The 17674-nt window shown below is 46.3% G+C and overlaps 1 protein-coding gene and 1 long non-coding RNA gene across 2 annotated transcripts; one reads left to right on the top strand and one right to left on the bottom strand.

Annotated features, from left to right (window-relative positions):
- Positions 1-5029: 5029 nt before the first annotated feature.
- LOC115162999 (neutral amino acid transporter B(0)) lies at positions 5030-17466 on the bottom strand. Its single transcript, XM_029714557.1, has 8 exons — positions 16937-17466; positions 10978-11020; positions 10512-10580; positions 10177-10343; positions 9639-9872; positions 9162-9356; positions 8813-8947; positions 5030-8610 (listed from the first exon to the last, which is right to left on the bottom strand). The coding sequence occupies exons 1-8, from the start codon at positions 17464-17466 to the stop codon at positions 8373-8375; spliced, it is 1611 nt and encodes a 536-aa protein (XP_029570417.1). The 3' UTR covers positions 5030-8372.
- LOC115163000 (uncharacterized) lies at positions 14102-15167 on the top strand. The gene is made up of 2 exons (XR_003869674.1): positions 14102-14432; positions 14590-15167. It is a non-coding gene; the product is annotated as an uncharacterized LOC115163000 (long non-coding RNA).
- Positions 17467-17674: the final 208 nt, after the last annotated feature.

Genomic DNA, 17674 nt, shown 5'->3' with positions numbered 1-17674 from the left:
TTATAGATGGGCTATGTACAGGTGCAGTGATCTGTGAGCTGCTCTGACAGCTGGTGCTTAAAGCTAGTGAGGGAGATAAGTGATTCCGGTTTCAGAGATTTTTGTAGTTCGTTCCAGTCATTGGCAGCAGGGAACTGGAAGGAGAGACGGCCAAAGGAGGAATTGGCTTTGGGGGTGACCAGAGAGATATACCTGCTGGAGCGCGTGCTACAGGTGGGTGCTGCTATGGTGACGAGTGAGCGGAGATAAGGGGGGACTTTACCTAGCAGGGTCTTGTAGATGACCTGGAGCCAGTGGGTTTGGCGACGATTATGAAGCGAAGGCCAGCCAACGAGAGCGTACAGGTCGCAGTGGTGGGTAGTATATGGGGCTTTGGTGACAAAACGGATGGCAATGTGATAGACTGCATCCAGTTTGTTGAGTAGGGTATTGGAGGCTATTTTGTAAATGACATCGCCGAAGTCGAGGATCGGTAGGATGGTCAGTTTTACGAGGGTATGTTTAGCAGCATGAGTGAAGGATGCTTTGTTGCGAAATAGGAAGCCAATTCTAGATTTAATTTTGGATTGGAGATGTTTGATGTGAGTCTGGAAGGAGAGTTTACAGTCTAACCAGACACCTAGGTATTTGTAGTTGTCCACATATTCTAAGTCAGAACCGTCCAGAGTAGTGATGCTGGACAGGCGGGCAGGTGCAGGCAGCGATCGGTTGAAGAGCATGCCTTTAGTTTTACTTGTATTTAGGAGCAGTTGGAGGCCACGGAAGGAGAGTTGTATGGCATTGAAGCTCGTCTGGAGGGTTGTTAACACAGTGTCCAAAGAAGGGCCAGAAGTATACAGAATTGTGTCGTCTGCGTAGAGGTGGATCAGAGAATCACCAGCAGTGAGAGCAACATCATTGATGTATACAGAGAAAAGAGTCGGCCAGAGAATTGAACCCTGTGGCACCCCCATAGAGACTGCCAGAGGTCCGGACAAGAGGCCCTCGGATTTGACACACTGAACTCTATCAGAGAAGTAGTTGGTGAACCAGGCGATGCAATCGTTTGAGAAAACAAGGCTATTGAGTCTGCCGATGAGGATGTGGTCATTGACAGAGTCGCAAGCTTTGGCCAGGTCAATGAATACGGCAGCACAGTATTGTTTCTTATCGATGGCGGTTACGATATCGTTTAGGACCTTGAGCGTGGCTGAGGTGCACCCATGACCAGCTCTGAAACCAGATTGCATAGCGGAGAAGGTGCGGTGGGATTCGAAATGGTCGGTAATTTGTTTGTTGACTTGGCTTTCGAAGACCTTAGAAAGGCAGGGTAGGATGGATATAGGTCTGTAGCAATTTGGGTCAAGAGTGTCCCCTCCTTTGAAGAGGGGGATGACAGCAGCTGCTTTCCAGTCTATGGGTATCTCAGACGACACAAAAGAGAGGTTGAACAGGCTAGTAATAGGGGTTGCAATAATTTTGGCAGATAATTTAAGAAAGAAAGGGTCCAGATTGTCTAGCCTGACTGATTTGTATGGGTTCAGATTTTGCAGCTCTTTCAGAACATCAGCTGAATGGATTTGGGAGAAGGAGAAATGGGGAAGGCTTGGGCGAGTAGCTGTGGGGGGTGCAGTGCTGTTGACTGCAGTAGGGGTAGCCAGGCAGAAAGCATGGCCAGCCGTAGAAAAATGCTTATTGAAATTCTCAATTAATGTGGGTTTATGGGTGGTGACAGAGTTTCCTATCCTCAGTGCAGTGGGCAGTTGGGAGGAGGTGTTCTTATTCTCCATGGACTTTACAGTGTCCCAGAACTTTTTTGAATTTGTGTTGCAGGAAGCAAATTCCTGCTTGAAAAAGCTAGCCTTGGCTTTTCTAACTGCCTGTGTATATTGGTTTCTAACTTCCCTGAAAAGTTGTATATCACGGGGGCTGTTCGATGCTAATGCAGAACGCCACAGGATGTTTTTGTGTTGGTTAAGGGCAGTCAGGTCTGGGGAGAACCAAGGGCTATATCTGTTCCTGGTTCTAAATTTTTTGAATGGGGCATGCTTATTTAAGATGGTGAGGAAGGCATTTTTTTAAAATAACCAGGCATCCTCTACTGACGGGATGAGGTCAATATCCTTCCAGGATACCAGGGCCAGATCGATTAGAAAGGCTTGCTCGCTGAAATGTTTCAGGGAGCGTTTGACAGTGATGAGTGGAGGTCATTTGACCGCTGACCCATTACGGATGCAGGCAATGAGGCAGTGATCGCTGAGATCTTGGTTGAAAACAGCAGAGGTGTATTTAGAGGGCAAGTTGGTTAGGATGATATCTATGAGGGTGCCAGTGTTTACGGCTTTGGGGTGGTACCTGGTGGGTTCATTAATAATTTGTGTGAGATTGAGGGCATCAAGCTTGGATTGTAGGATGGCTGGGGTGTTAAGGATGTCCCAGTTTAGGTCACCTAGTAGCACCAGCTCTGAAGATAGATGGGGGGCAATCAGTTCACATATGGTGTCCAGAGCACAGCTGGGGGCCGAGGGTGGTCTATAGCAGGCGGCAACGGTAAGAGACTTGTTTTTAGAGAGATGGATTTTTAAAAGTAGAAGTTCAAATTGTTTGGGAACAGACCTGGATAGTAGGACAGAACTCTGCAGGCTATCTCTACAATAGATTGCAACACCGCCCCCTTTGGCCGTTCTATCTTGTCTGAAAACGTTGTAGTTAGGGATGAAGATTTCAGAGTTTTTTTTTTATATATATACACTGCTCAAAAAAATAAAGGGAACACTTAAACAACACATCCTAGATCTGAATGAAATAAATAATCTTATTAAATACTTTTTTCTTCACATAGTTGAACGTGCTGACAACAAAATCACACAAAAATAATCAATGGAAATCCAATTTATCAACCCATGGAGGTCTGGATTTGGAGTCACACTCACACTACAGGCTGATCCAACTTTGATGTAATGTCCTTAAAACAAGTCAAAATGAGGCTCAGTAGTGTGTGTGGCCTCCACGTGCCTGTATGACCTCCCTACAACGCCTGGGCATGCTCCTGATGAGGTGGCGGATGGTCTCTTGAGGGATCTCCTCCCAGACCTGGACTAAAGCATCCACCAACTCCTGGACAGTCTGTGGTGCAACGTGGCGTTGGTGGATGGAGCGAGACATGATGTCCCAGATGTGCTCAATTGGATTCAGGTCTGGGGAACGGGCGGGCCAGTCCATAGCTGGAACTGCTGACACACTCCAGCCACATGAGGTCTAGCATTGTCTTGCATTAGGAGGAACCCAGGGCCAACCGCACCAGCATATGGTCTCACAAGGGGTCTGAGGATCTCATCTCGGTACCTAATGGCAGTCAGGCAACCTCTGGCGAGCACATGGAGGGCTGTGCGTCCCCCCAAAGAAATGCCACCCCACACCATGACTGACCCACCGCCAAACCGGTCCTGCTGGAGGATGTTGCAGGCAGCAGAACGTTCTCCATGGCTTCTCCAGACTCTGTCACATCTGTCACGTGCTCAGTGTGAACCTGCTTTCATCTGTGAAGAGCACAGGGCGCCAGTGGCGAATTTGCCAATCTTGGTGTTCTCTGGCAAATGCCAAACGTCTGCACGGTGTTGGGCTGTAAGCACAACCCCCACCTGTGGACGTCGGGCCCTCATACCACCCTCATGGATTCTGTTTCTGACCGTTTGAGCAGACACATGCACATTTGTGCCTGCTGGAGGTCATTTTGCAGGGCTCTGGCAGTGCTCTTCCTGCTCCTCCTTGCACAAAGGCGGAGGTAGCGGTCCTGCTGCTGGGTTGTTGCCCTCCTACGGCCTCCTCCACGTCTCCTGATGTACTGGCCTGTCTCCTGGTAGCGCCTCCATGCTCTGGACACTACGCTGACAGACACAGCAAACCTTCTTGCCACAGCTCGCATTGATGTGCCATCCTGGATGAGCTGCACTACCTGAGCCACTTGTGTGGGTTGTAGACTCCGTCTCATGCTACCACTAGAATGAAAGCACCGCCAGCATTCAAAAGTGACCATAACATCAGCCAGGAAGCATAAGAACTGAGAAGTGGTCTGTGGTCTCCACCTGCAGAACCACTCCTTTATTGGGGGTGTCTTGCTTATTGCCTATCATTTCCACCTGTTGTCTATTCCATTTGCACAACAGCATGTGAAATTTATTGTCAATCAGTGTTGCTTCCTAAGTGGACAGTTTGATTTCACAGAAGTGTGATTGACTTGGAGTTACATTGTGTTGTTTAAGTGTTCCCTTTATTTTTTGAGCAGTATATATAGCCAGAGGCATGTCTGAAGTCCCATTAGAATGAATAGAAGTACATGTCTCTCTGTCAACACCTCATGGAGGCAGGACATAGCACCAGGTAGTCTGTGTAATATGTTCATTCATGGGCATCGCCATTAACTACAACCTGACAAACTTGTCTTGTCCGGAGGGCCTATTCACAATGTGTCATACTGTATACACTGAGTGTACAAAATGCCCTAGACTGATCAGGTGAAAGCTATGGTCCCTTATTGATATAACTTAAATCCATTTCAATCAGTGTAGGTGAAGGGGAGGAAACAGGTTAAAGAAGGATTTTTAAGCTTTGAGACAACGGAGACATGGATTACATATGTGTGCCATTCAGAGGGTGAAGTGCCTTTGAACGGGGTGTGATAGTAGGTGCCAGACACACCGGTTTGAGTTTGAGACATAAGCCATGGAAAATGCTTTCGACACGTTGTAGAGTCCATGCCCCGACGAACTGAGGCTGTTCTGAGGGCAAAAAAAGATTGCAACGTAATATTTGGAAGGTGTTCCATACATCAACCTTTGTAATATTTATGTACACAGCCATTACCATTAGGTCCTCTGTAGCTCCGTTGGCATAGCATGGCGTTTGCAACGGGGGTTTGATTCCCGGGGCCGTAAAAAGAATACGCGCATGACTGTAAGTCGCTTTGGATAAAAGCGCCTGCTAAATGGCATAGATTATGGTATTATTATATATTATTTAGAAATATGAAACAAGATGCAAAGTCAACAAGTGAATATTAATAAAAAGTATTTTATTTCTAGAAATAACGGAGTAGTTTCAGAGCAAAACCGTGGTTCTCTACAGCTCTAGTAACTATGTCATCGTGTAACCGTGGTGACTGACTACACATCCACCATCACCACACGTACATCTGTACACACGCTGACACACACGCTGACACACACATACACATAGATACACGCGGCACTCCAAAGACCCTGTGGAATGAGGTGTTTTTTTACAGCATTGCACAAAACAAAGACAGACAGCAGGGGGAAAAGGCTGCAGAATCAAGATGCGGCACCACAGGTTCAAAAGTAGTGGAGCAAAATAATTCATAGGTGTCTTTTCTGGTGCATGGAGTTTTTCCTAATCTCATGAACCGGGTCATGGTCTGGGTCCTATTCATAGGCTATGGCAGGGTCCAACATGATTTGTTTTATTGAACCTTTATTTAACTAGGCAAGTCAGTTAAGAACCAATTGTTATTTACAATGACGGCCTATTAACTTTTATCTCACTGGCCCGACTAGGCCAGTCGGCCATGACTGGCCCTTAAAGAATAAATGCATTGGGGTCATGTAGAGCCCATAGGTTGGCCCGCTTTCTCTCTATATGCAGCTATTAATAGGCTATTGGTTATTATATGTATAAAAAAAATCTGGTTTAATATAATTTCGCAATGCAAGTCATTACTTTATTCTTTAGAACTGCATTGTATTAATTGCATTCCTTTTTTTTCTCTAAAGTATGTTATTGAGAATATTTGTTTTACATCTCAAAATAGGACGCTGTCCCTTTAAGACAATTGCGTTCCCAAAGAGATTTTATAAACTGGGTGGTTCGAGCCCTGAATGCTGATTGGCTGACAGCTGTGGTATATCAGACTGTATACCACGGTCATGACAAAACATTTATTTGTACTGCTCCAATTACGTTGGTAACCAGTTTATAATCGCAATAAGGCATCTCTGGGGTTTGTGGTATATTGTCAACATACCACTGCTAAGGGCTGCATCCAGGCACTCCGCGTTGTGTCGTGCTTAAGAACAGCCCTTAGCCGTGGTATATTGGCCATATAACACACCCCCTCGGGCCTTATTGCTTAATCAACCTGGCTAGTACAGTAAGATAGCCAAGACGAATGCTAAAACGTGTTTTTTGTAGCTTTCTTTGTGCAGACTATCACCAGTAGCCAGCATATTGCTAGTATGTTCACTATTGAAGGTTTACCGTTGTAAATCCCCTTCCCTAAAATAAGTAAGCTCAGCGAGTAGATTTATAGTCGCTTATTTTTGCTCAGGAAAACCGTTTTCAATGGTAGACTGAGAGCGGGTAAGTGTTCAACTGGAACGCAAGTAACTGGCCAGTAGGTGCTGCTGCTTTGGAAGTGGTAATAGTACTGGGGCAAAGGAACCAAGTGGCGCATCGGACTAAGACACTGCATTGCAGTGCTAGAGGTGTCACTACAGACCCGGGTTTGATCCCGGGCTGTATCACAACTGGCCGTGATCGGGAGTCCCATAGGGACTGACTTGTCTAGTTAAATAAAATAAAAATGCTGTCTCGCCAAAGGTTTTCAGGCGGCTCTGTGCAGAATGATAAACATTGAGTATAAAAAGCTATTACCAACAAATGATTAAAACATCAAACAACTAGCAAAAATAAACTTTAAAATAACGTTAATAAGTCCACAAATAAAAAAATAAAAAAGGCGTGTTCATGATTTGGGTAAGGTACATTCTTCACTTGATGAAGGGAAGCCAGTTTGGAGACAATTTTAAACAGTAGAACGGACCCAACAAGAGGCTGACGAGTATGTCCCTACTCAGCCACTGGCCTCGTCTGCTTTGAAGTATATCTGATACATATTTAAAAAAGAGGTCATTAAAAAAGCAATGAAATAAACACATTGATAACCGGCCTACAGTCAATAACCCTTGCTTTAAAAGATACACCTTTGTCATAGAGAAATAGAATTTCATTATTTTTTCCTGTAAATGAATTTGCCTCAGACTTACTCACTGTAACTCCCCCCACTTATTTTCCCACTCTTCTGCCAAAAGTCCTAAGCCCCAATAAACATAGGACTTGCAACATTATGTTACTGCAACTCTTAGCCTAGTGAAGGAACAGGAAGGGCAACACCCATAGAATTAAGAATTAGAATACTAGAATGGTCATTAACCTTCTTATCAAGGTCCAAAGGTCAGCCACGTTGGTCAGGGAGTTGGTCAACCATGGTTTGCCAGTGCTGTGATAATATAGTGTAAAACAAAAATAATTTATCTGCACTCTATGTGTGTATTAGCTAGCTAGCCAGACAGTTTGAGGAATGATTCTATACATTTTTTCAAATTAACTGCTAATATGCCAACATCCCTATTCAAACAATGCAGTCAATCCATAGCAATACACTAGCTCAAATCAGTATTTCTATAGCACAATTTATGATGTATCACATGCCTTACTTTCCCCCCCTGCTTAAGTAAAAGCAGGAAATGCATCACCTATGCCTCTACTGCGATTCATTCCAAAGACTGTTTTTGGATTTCTCCCTGACCAAGATGGCTGCCATTTTGACCCATTCTGGAACTTTGAGAGATTATGACATTTCCCCTCTAGTAATTTAACAGGATCTCTATTGCAACACCTCTCACACATTCTTTTAACATTGTGAGAACATCAGGCCTTCATTTGGACTGTGCAAACCCTCTTGTGCTTGGCATGGACACGAGCCCCAGACTGACTAACTGAAATGACACTGTTTGGGATAGAAACAGCTACAGATTAGAAGCATTGAGCAGAGCTACAGTTCTTGTGTGAGAAAAGTCATTTTTCTAGCAGTGGAACATCATTTAGGATTTAACTTAATTTGGTACATCATACAGTACAGAGAATCTTGTGTGATAACTTTGGAATTTTCATCATCTACTCTCACAAAGTACAGTGAGAATTAGTGCAGGCTACTTCATACACAGAGAAACAAACTGTACATGCGGCTGTGATATAGAAAACATGGAGATATTTGCTTTTTCAAGGCTGGTTACTGTTATAAATATTTAAAAGAGAGAGGAAGTCAGGGCCAGCTCTTCTGAACCAAAGCAGCATTCAAAGGATTCCAATCTAGAGTCCTTAAAAAAATACTCTGTCATGTTCAAATCTGAACAGCCTCTGTTCACGCTCTCCTTTACCCCCCAACTGGATCTATCAGTCTCGCTTAGAAAGAGAGAAGACACAAGAAGAGGAATCGTCTTTAAACGGAAGTCTAAAAAGGCCCTCTCCCCTCCTTTCTGGATTGGCATGATTGAGGGGTCAAACGGTGGGTCATCGATGACACGGCAGCGAACCATCTACATGACCGACTCTTTCTCAGAGCCGCGAGCCGTCGCCGTCTCGTCGCCCGCACCCCAGCTCTCCTTCTCCTCGATGAGGAGCGAGTGCTCCGGCACGGCGGGCGTGTCGTCCTCCATCTTTACCCCGCTTAGCTCCGGCCCTTCCCCGGACTTGGCAGAGCGGTCCACGTACCACTGCAGCAGCCCAGCTCCGTAGGCGTCGCCCTCCACGTTCAGAATGGTGCAGGTACGGTCACTGAAACAACGATCCGATCACGGTTAAACCATTCAAACCCAGGTTGGTCACCATATGCATTATTATGTCATGTCAATGCTGTGTCAAGTGTATGAAGCAGACAAACGGTCGCGGGTGTTATGACATGTATATGACAGCATTATAGAGGCCTTATGATGGAGGAGCTGTTCCAATAGAACTGCAGTAAACACGAGGTACTCACACGAGCCAGTCGACGGCGAGGATGAGGGAGATGTCGCTGGTGGGCAGTCCCACTGCCTCCAGGATGATGGCCAGCGTCAGCACGCCCCCCGCGGGGATCCCTGCTGCTCCCACACTGGACGCTGTGGCTGTCACTCTGACAGAGGGGGCGGGACATGCAGAGAATTAGCCACAAGAGCACAGCGTTTCCTAATACTCAGCCTAGCAAGTTTGACCCAAGCTTTATACAAGTCTGTTTTGTACGCGTGTTTATAGCTACTACATTTGAATTTGCTCCGCTTCACCCAACACAACTGCCCCTTAGAATCAAACTGAACCGAATCAAACTGACTAGGGAGAGCGGGACTCACAGGATGGTGAAGACTTGGATGAAGTTGAGCGGGATGTTGTTGAGCTGAGCGATGAAGACGGCCGCCACACACTGGAAGAGCGCTGCACCGTCCATGTTCACGGTGGCCCCGATGGGCAGGATGAAACGACTGATGTGCTTCGACACGCCGTTGTTCTCCTCCACGCACTTCATCATCAGGGGCAGGGTGGCAGAGCTGAGAGAGAGAGAGAGAGAGAGAGAGTGAGTGAGTGAGTGAGTGACTGAGTGAGTGAGTGAGAGAGGGCTAATTTCTGTTCTGACGTATTTACCGATGTTTCTCTTCTCTATAACACTTTTGCATTGGTAACATGTTGTTACATAGCACTTAAATAATTTTATTTGAACTGCATAGTAACGGAGTCGAGCATTTTTGGTACGGTACTGAGCTACCTTGGTGAAAGAGTAATTAAAGATGACCATCCTCTCTAGTATGGTGATCTAGAGACTACAACAGCACCTGGAGCTGGTTCCAAAGCCTGTGGCCAGAGCGGTGAAGATGCCCCACAGGAAGGTGTAGGGGTTCTTGCGGGTGATGATAAAGTAGATGCCCGGCAGGACCAGCAGGCCGTGGATGGCGTGGCCGACGATACAGCAGGCGATGTACTTGCCCAGGCTGGCAAACAGCGTTCCCACGTCCTCCATCTCCACGATCTTCCCTGCCACCAAGAACATGATTCCAAGGGGGGCATACCTGGAGAGAGAGAGAGAGGAGGGAGAGGTGGGTTGCCATTGTGAATTTGTAAGGATGCGGTCTAAAGTACAAATACAAAAAAAAATAATATGCATCAATATTGCCACATATGAAGCAAGTACAAATACAACAATTAGTGACTTAAGGTCCTTGAAAAACACTATTTAAATAGCATATTATTAGTACAATCACGAGTTGACGTGTGAAAGAGAACAAACGCGGGGTGGAAAAACTCCTCATCCGCGTATCCTCTCACGCCCAGATCTATTCCCTACAGTGCTGCTGGGCAAAACGGCTCCCTTACCACATGATCCAGGACACCAGCACCATGGTGGCCTCGTTGAAGGAGTTGAAGAACTTGATGAGGATCTCTCCCTCCTCTCCCAGCTTCCTCAGGGCCACACCGAACACTATGGCAAACACCACCAATCCTAGGATGTTCATACCGTCCTGGTCTGTGCCAAAGGGAACCTAGACACACACACACACATTAGCCACTCCACGCGACGCAATACCTCAGGTCAGCGTGAGTGGTGCATTTTAGACACGTTCAAACTGTCAACAGCCATAGATATTACAAAGTCAAATGTGACATCCTATATAGATTTTGAACTCATTTGGGCATTTAAGTCAACGCACCTTCTCGACTGTGATGCTGGGCAAGCCATTAGAGCCATTCTTGGTCACGAACTTGTAGCTGGTAGCGTACTGCAGACAGAGAGGGACATATTTCATTAGGACACTGAAGCAAGACATGTTCTGTTTAACTAACTAATTGTGTGGATTTCAAAAAAAGCCTTAAAAGCCTTGACATGTCTTGCATGTCAGCAATCAAGTTTTCAAGATATTTGACTTTCAAAACAGCCAATTGTAACTTGCCACATCGTCATGATGACGCCTTTTGCATCATGGGGCAAATTACAATTTGCTTTTTGAAAGCCCTGTATCTTGAAAAGGTGATTGCAGACATGCAAACTAAATTGGCATTGTATAAACAGCGGACTAATGAGATGTTTTTTTCCTCACAAAACAGTTTGAGTGGATTACTCCTTTAAGTCTCGGTTTGTCTCGTTCTATTGTATGTGCAGTACAAGAGGACACTCACAGACTGAAAGGCAGCAGACACCAAGTTGGAGGGGAAGATGTTTCTGGAAGCGAGAACAAGAGACACATTCAGTACACTACAAAGGCACCAGCTGTGCTGACAGTGACCCTAATGATGATCAGAAACCACAGCTAGAAACCAGAATGGGGAGGGGGATTACAGGAAGAGAAACATTCAGTCACTTCATCTCTGAGGGACACAGGTGCTAGTGCAGGTGTGTGACAGCCAGGGCTAAAATGTATTGGCTTGACTTTGTTTTCTGGTGAGTAACAGTATACGGAGGGCCCTGTACCCTTCGGTGTTCTACAAGCGGTAAAAGTCGCCACGAGGCATTCATCTACGGTCAGTTTGGAGTTTTCCCTTTGGAGTTTTCCCCCTTAATGGTTAAAACGAGAATCCTTAATTGAAACCGTAACTAAGCTTTCTACGCGCCTCTGTTTGGTCTAAAAAGCTTTGGGGATGAGGCCAAAGAAATGTAACCACTCAAATACACACACAGCTATGGATGCAAAAACTGACCATTCACATAGCTTTAACCATTCTTTGATGCTATTCAGTGCATGTTCACATTCACGCTGTTTACAAACATTGGAGTAAAATACACTTATATTTTGGGTTCTGATGGGGTACAACAGTTGAACTCAGCTTAATAGGCATTTCTAAATTAAATTCTTCAAAAATCAATGGGTATTTATCTCCATCATTCATTTATCATTCCAAAAATGGAATTTGGGAAAGGTAAACTGATCATAGGTCTGTGACTAAAGGTAACAACAACTAGCTGAACTCCTTGTTCTAACTTCTAAGCTATCTTTCCAGGATCCCTTTATGCTAACTCGGGCCCCTATACCCTTGGGCACGGACGCCTCACGAGGGAGCCAACCACGAGTTCAGTCATGTGGAAACAGCGGGAAGCATTTCAGTGTTTTAATTCTCCGACTGCCTCCAAAACTGCTGCTGCTGGGATTTCATGCCCAAACCCAGACCTCACTGAGACGGGTGGGCAGATTACTGCTCTACAATATAGTACACGGACACACCCCAGTAGTGATGGCGGGGAAAAAACGATACAGTGACATATCGGGATATTATTTTGGATGCCGCCGCCACATATAGGCCAACTCTCCTCAGAGCACTAAGTCACCCCCACACGTCACTCTTAGTCAACGTCCATTTGGATTTAGACCAATAAGGGATGAACTTCTTTCATGTTTTTATCCTGCATCTCTTTCTGACCAGAACACACGCGGGACAGGGAACAATGCATTGTGGGATTAAAATGGTCGCAACCATGTGACCGAGGGTTGAATGAGTTAAGGTAGAAGTTGCCCTTAAACCACATTTCTAGGAAGGTGACCTCTATCAGTCTAACAAACCCTGTCAATTCAAAACACTCCATTTCCGTGGCTGTCGCAGGACTTGGTAAAAAAAAAGGAATGGAAATGACTTGCCTAGTTAAATAAAGGTTAAATCAAAAAAATCTTGCTCTGGCTGGGAGTGAAGGTCCCACAGAAACAGGAAGCAGTGACGTTAACGTGGGTGTCAAATTTCAGCGGACGCTCCGGAGCAGCACAACCGTCTGCCTGCCCAAAACTCGCTGGACGCCGACCACATATCTCTGTTTAGATGTAATACCCGGCTGACCCCACCTACCCCCTCCGTTTCCTTATTTGACTTCCTGGTAGGCCGTGTCATGACAACCCGATGCCACCACGGCCATTAAAGCTAAATTGACGAGGCTAGACCCTGGAACATTGGGTGATGGTTGGAATAAACCCACGGAAAAAGAGAACGCAAACAGGGCTGCACCCGTAGGCCTAATACACCCACCCTGCCAAGTACAGAAACACCCTAAAACAAAACAAACGTTCTGTGTGGCAGCCGTATCTATGCCCAAACACCCAAGGAAAAGTAGACAGACTACTTTGAATGTACAACGGTGCACATATTAAAAACAGTAACCCATCTCTGTCGGGGGTCCAGTTTTGGCACGCGGTGTGTGCGTGCGTCCAGCTGTGCGTACACCTCCGTTTGTCATATTACTGTAAAAATGTGTAGCTGACATTTTGCCATCAATGCTGTGTACACGCTAGTGTAATAGCAGGTTGGTGCTGTATTTACATTACCGTGGTGTTTGAGTAATGAGCGAAGGGGCTGGTAAAACAGCATAAATACACACAACACAGCCTGCCTGATCTTCTGGGTACACATAAAGTGTGGTGCGGGTGTGTTGTGTTTACACTCTACTGGGGGGGGGGGATTTCAGCGTTGTTGGCGTGTCGCTTTCGTGTCCCCGCGTCCACCTGAGGCCGCCTCTCCCTGGTCAAACCAGATCAAAACGCTCCGGTCCTGGCCCTCTCTTCAGACCAATGAGAAACCGTGGGTTCCTCCTGGCTGTACGTGGCTAACTGATGCAGACAGAAGACACCTCCCGCGGCGCGGCGATCTCAGGCACTGCAGTCCCTGGTTCGAATCCAGGCTGCATCACATCAGTGATTAGGAGTGCCATAGCCTGGCGCACAATCGGCCCAGTGTCGTCCGGGTTTGGCCGGGGTCGGCTGTCATTGTAAATAAGAATTTGTATTTAACTAGGCAAGTCAGTTAAGGTACATTTCTTTTAAATAATAAACACCTTCTCTGTCTTGGACACTCCTGAAATACTGCTCAGGTAGGTGAGCCAAATGCCATAGAGAGAGAGCTGTAGAGGCATGTTACAGGAGGGGGGGGGGCAGGGGGCTGATACAACACCTGATACTTTACCTCCGCCTTTCTTTGTTCCTGCAGACCAATTATTTTGTCCCGAGGCTTTTTAAAGGACTTGCCTCCCATTCAAGTCGAGTGAACAGCAGCACCGCCCTTCTCTCTAGCTCTTAATGCCATCTACGTATAACAGTTACGCTCCTTTGTCCTGTATGTTTGTCTGTGTGTTTAGTCTCACGCTTAGACTGATAAGTCAAAAAAAACGGGACGGACAATGACTTGCAGGTAGGTCAGTAAGAGCAAAGGGCATATCCTTTCAACTGAAGACCAACACTACCAGTCATTCCATGTAAATGAGTTACTGGCACATCAAACCTTGACCAGTAAACAAACAGGTGGTACAACACTGCCTGCATAGGGGCACCTGTGAACGAAGCATTGAACTGACAGGTGGGAAAGCAAAACGGACGAAAGCCTGATGGAGATAAGCAGTGGAGGCTGCTGAGGGGAGGACGGCTCATAATAATGGCTGGAACAGATCCAAGGGCATCCCATTCCACTGATTCCGCTCCAGCCATTACCACGAGCCCGTCCTCGCAATTTAAGGTGCCAGCAACCTCTTGTGAGATAAGCAGCAAAGTAACCAGGATGTGAAGGGGAGAGAGGGTTTATCGTACCTGGTCGGGAAATGTGATGCCGTGTCCCACTTCAGTTGGTTTATGACCTTTATTTAACCTATTGACCGGTTTAAGCCGGTAAGTTATTGAGTTCATTTGTAACTACGACGACTACAAGAACCTGCCACAACTGTTTGTGATATTGTGTTAGTATGTATGCGAGAGAGAGAGAGGAGGGAGTGAAAAACAGTGTGTGAGCGTGCATACTTTAAAGGGCTCCTTGTTTCCCCTGTAGTGAACTGCTCTTCGGGCCGGGACCCCGACAGAGAGGGGTCGCTTTAATGAGCCACATAAGTCACGCAAGCTGCACAATTAACCATCATCCTTTGTGGCCTTTCTGTGTGTCTGTGTGTGTCCTCCCGAGACCGACAACCTTCCTCATCGTTTCCCTGCCGAGAGCCACACCAATCCAAGGAAGACTAATCCGAATGAAAACATACAAATAAAAGCACAATGTATTATAAACGAGTGGATTCCTTATGCGTTGGATTCGGAAGGAGAGACCTCCCTGTTGCAACTTGCAGATCGTATTACGCAAAGAGCGAGTTACTAAGTCACAACGACAACTATAGGTGAAGGAATTACAACCCGTTTATAGGATTATAAACTAAAGCATATGCATTACCCAATTACCCCCATCTGTGGAATCTGAGTTCAACAGAAGTGTACTTAGGACATTTTCCTGGACTGGGACCTAGGGCTCTGGATGAGCTGAAGGCTGGGAGGACTTTCACCATCACAATGGATTTTGAGGTTTAGAGGTCACCCATAATGCTGACCGGGAGAAACTGAGCAACTGGCTGACAAAAAAAATATTTTGTCATTCATAAATGATTTAAAGGTTGAGTATGGGGTGGTGTTTTTGGCTGCCTTCCTCTGCCAGATAGAGCAAAATAGTAAATCTGCCTCGCTAGCGAATTGTTTTACAAGTAAGCCGCTTGTGGAAACTGGCATCAAGCCATACTAGACTGCATATCAAGGAGTCTCGAGACTGGCTGCATGGCATCAATTTAGAGACGCTACATGTGCTTCTCTTTATAAACCCAAAGAAACAGACATGGGCCTAATTGAGGTTGTGTGAAGAATGGGCCTCCAAATGAACGGAAATAACCTGAGCGGGGCTCTTTTTATGGTGAAAAGCCCGAGGGCACACCATAAACAATGACTTCTCTGTAGACTGAGCGTGGTCTAGTCAAGTTTCTAATCCTACCGAAAACACAGGGTCCTTTAGTCCAGTTCTAGCCCTGGAGAATAAGGCCATTCTTTATTATCCAATTGTTGCATAACATGTGATAGGCTAAATGATTGGCATAGTGTGTGGGGGGGTGATCACATAGTTGCCAACTCCTTGTGGAAGCATGACTCCCCTCTCCTCACCTATGATGTGCTGGAAAGGACGTTTTGACAGTTGAGTACCTCCTGTTAACCGTCACTTGTCGGGGGTCAATGTTGTTAGATATTGCTGCACTGGCCGGAACTAGAAGCACGAGCATTTCGCTACACTCGCAATAACATCTGCTAAACACGTGTATGTGACCAATACACTTTTATTTGATTTGACGTGTGGTAAACCAAGAAAGAACGGAATGTTCAATATACCGTTCCTTCGTCTGTGACTAAAAACACATGGCTGGAACGAAATGTACAGCCCATTTTTGGAAAATACAAGAGTCTATTCCTAGAAAGAAAAGGGGACAGCCCAAAACCTACACAGAACTACCGCCCACACACTACGACGAACATTAGAATGTTTCCTACGTGCGTATTTGTACTAAGCACATACATGTTACATAATATCGCGTATGTAGGCTAAACAGGTTGTCATTTTCTGATGATAAGAGGGTTGGAATGACAAGACCGGACAGGTCAAGACAACCCATCTGTCGTCGGACGCGCTGAATACACATCGAGGATTAAACCGGCTGCATCATGAGCTGATGCAACCACTCCCCTGTGTTACAGCAAGAGGAATCCACTGGCTGGCTAGTGTAGTTAGCAACTACTGTAGCTCGTTAGCACACCGATACCTTCTTAAAGGTCTCGCTATGATGGCACTGTGTGTGGACTTGACCGAGGCATGCGACCTTCTTTTCTGGGCGCACGGCAAAGGGAACCCCGGCCGGTTGGAGGAAACTGTGCCTTTAATTAAACTGGATGGCGCGGATGTTAGCAACAATTCCAAAAAGCAGGGCTGACAGTACCCCCTTCAAAGTTTCGAGAGACCTTATTTGTACTGTCCCAGCAAGAGAGCACTGACTGTAAAGCGTTAAAGGCAATAAAAGCGCAGTCAGACTAGTTTGCTCGGTTTTCTAATTCATATATGGGAATGTATGCCTAATTTGGGGGAGCAAAGCAACATCCAAAGGAGACCCGTTCAAATTCAAACAGTGGGTTCATTAGCTTGCTGTTGGCTAAGGGGTCTGCCACGTGTGAGCACTTTGTCATTGTGACAAAAGGGATGGGGACAAAACAAGGCACGCGCGCTGCCACTTCAGTGAACTACCCCCAAATGGTTAGATGCCACATCAGCCTGTCTGCCCCTTTTGCTTAGCCTAAATCACCACCCCTGCCACTGATCTCACCTGATCAGGTCCAAGAAGGAATCCACCACTTCTTTGGCCTGAGGCAGCTCGCCGTCATCCGACAAAATCGGCTTGGAGCCGGTGTTTGATCCGGGGGAGATGATGAACGCCATGATCACCCCGATGGCTGATGCAATTAAAGTGGTGACCAAAAAGAAAACCATCGCCCAGCCGCCCAGCTTGCCCAGGGCTTTGGGGTCGATGCTGGCCGCCCCGGACACCAGGCTGCACACGACCAGCGGGATGATGATCATCTTCAACAGCCGGATGAGCAGCTCGCCAGGGAAGCCCACGTAGAGGATCTGTGTCCTGCTCAGCTCCATGTGGCGCACGCCAAGTCCGATGAACACCCCGATGATCACCCCGGCCACGGTGAGAATCACCAGCAAGTTGGCCATGACCAACCTCTTGATTTTCTCCACGGTTGTCTCGTTGGAACACTTCTTGTGGCGGAGTCCGTTGGCTATCGGCTCATCAAAATGCGCTTCTCCGTTGGATGCCTTTCCCTCCATGTTTATATTTTCTGCCATTGTGCGCCCTGAGTGTACCTTAAAGCAGGAACGAAATACTTATATGAAGAAAATGTACGTTTGTTTGACTATATGATCTGTTGGTGTAGCTGTTGGCGGTAGTAGTTGGCTTGTATTTGAGCGAAATGACCCCGGTTGTCCGTGTGTTCCTGTGCCTCTCAGCGCGTAATTTATAACCCGACCCGCGCTATCTCCACGAAATAGACAC

The sequence above is a fragment of the Salmo trutta genome, chromosome 26 (genome assembly GCF_901001165.1).
Source record: "Salmo trutta chromosome 26, fSalTru1.1, whole genome shotgun sequence".
NCBI lineage: Eukaryota > Metazoa > Chordata > Actinopteri > Salmoniformes > Salmonidae > Salmo > Salmo trutta.
The sequence above is the reverse complement of the archived record's forward strand: the minus strand, read 5'-3'. Positions and strand labels throughout refer to the sequence as shown.

Coding starts and splice junctions, on each gene's coding strand:
- LOC115162999 (XM_029714557.1), bottom strand. CDS start 17,466: ATGGCAGAAAATATAAACATGGAGGGAAAGGCATCCAACGGAGAAGCG. Junction 10,344..10,511: donor CCAGCATCACAGTCGAGAAG/GTGCGTTGACTT, acceptor GTGTGTGTCTAG/GTTCCCTTTGGCACAGACCA. Junction 8,611..8,812: donor CTCGCCGTCGACTGGCTCGT/GTGAGTACCTCG, acceptor TCGTTGTTTCAG/TGACCGTACCTGCACCATTC.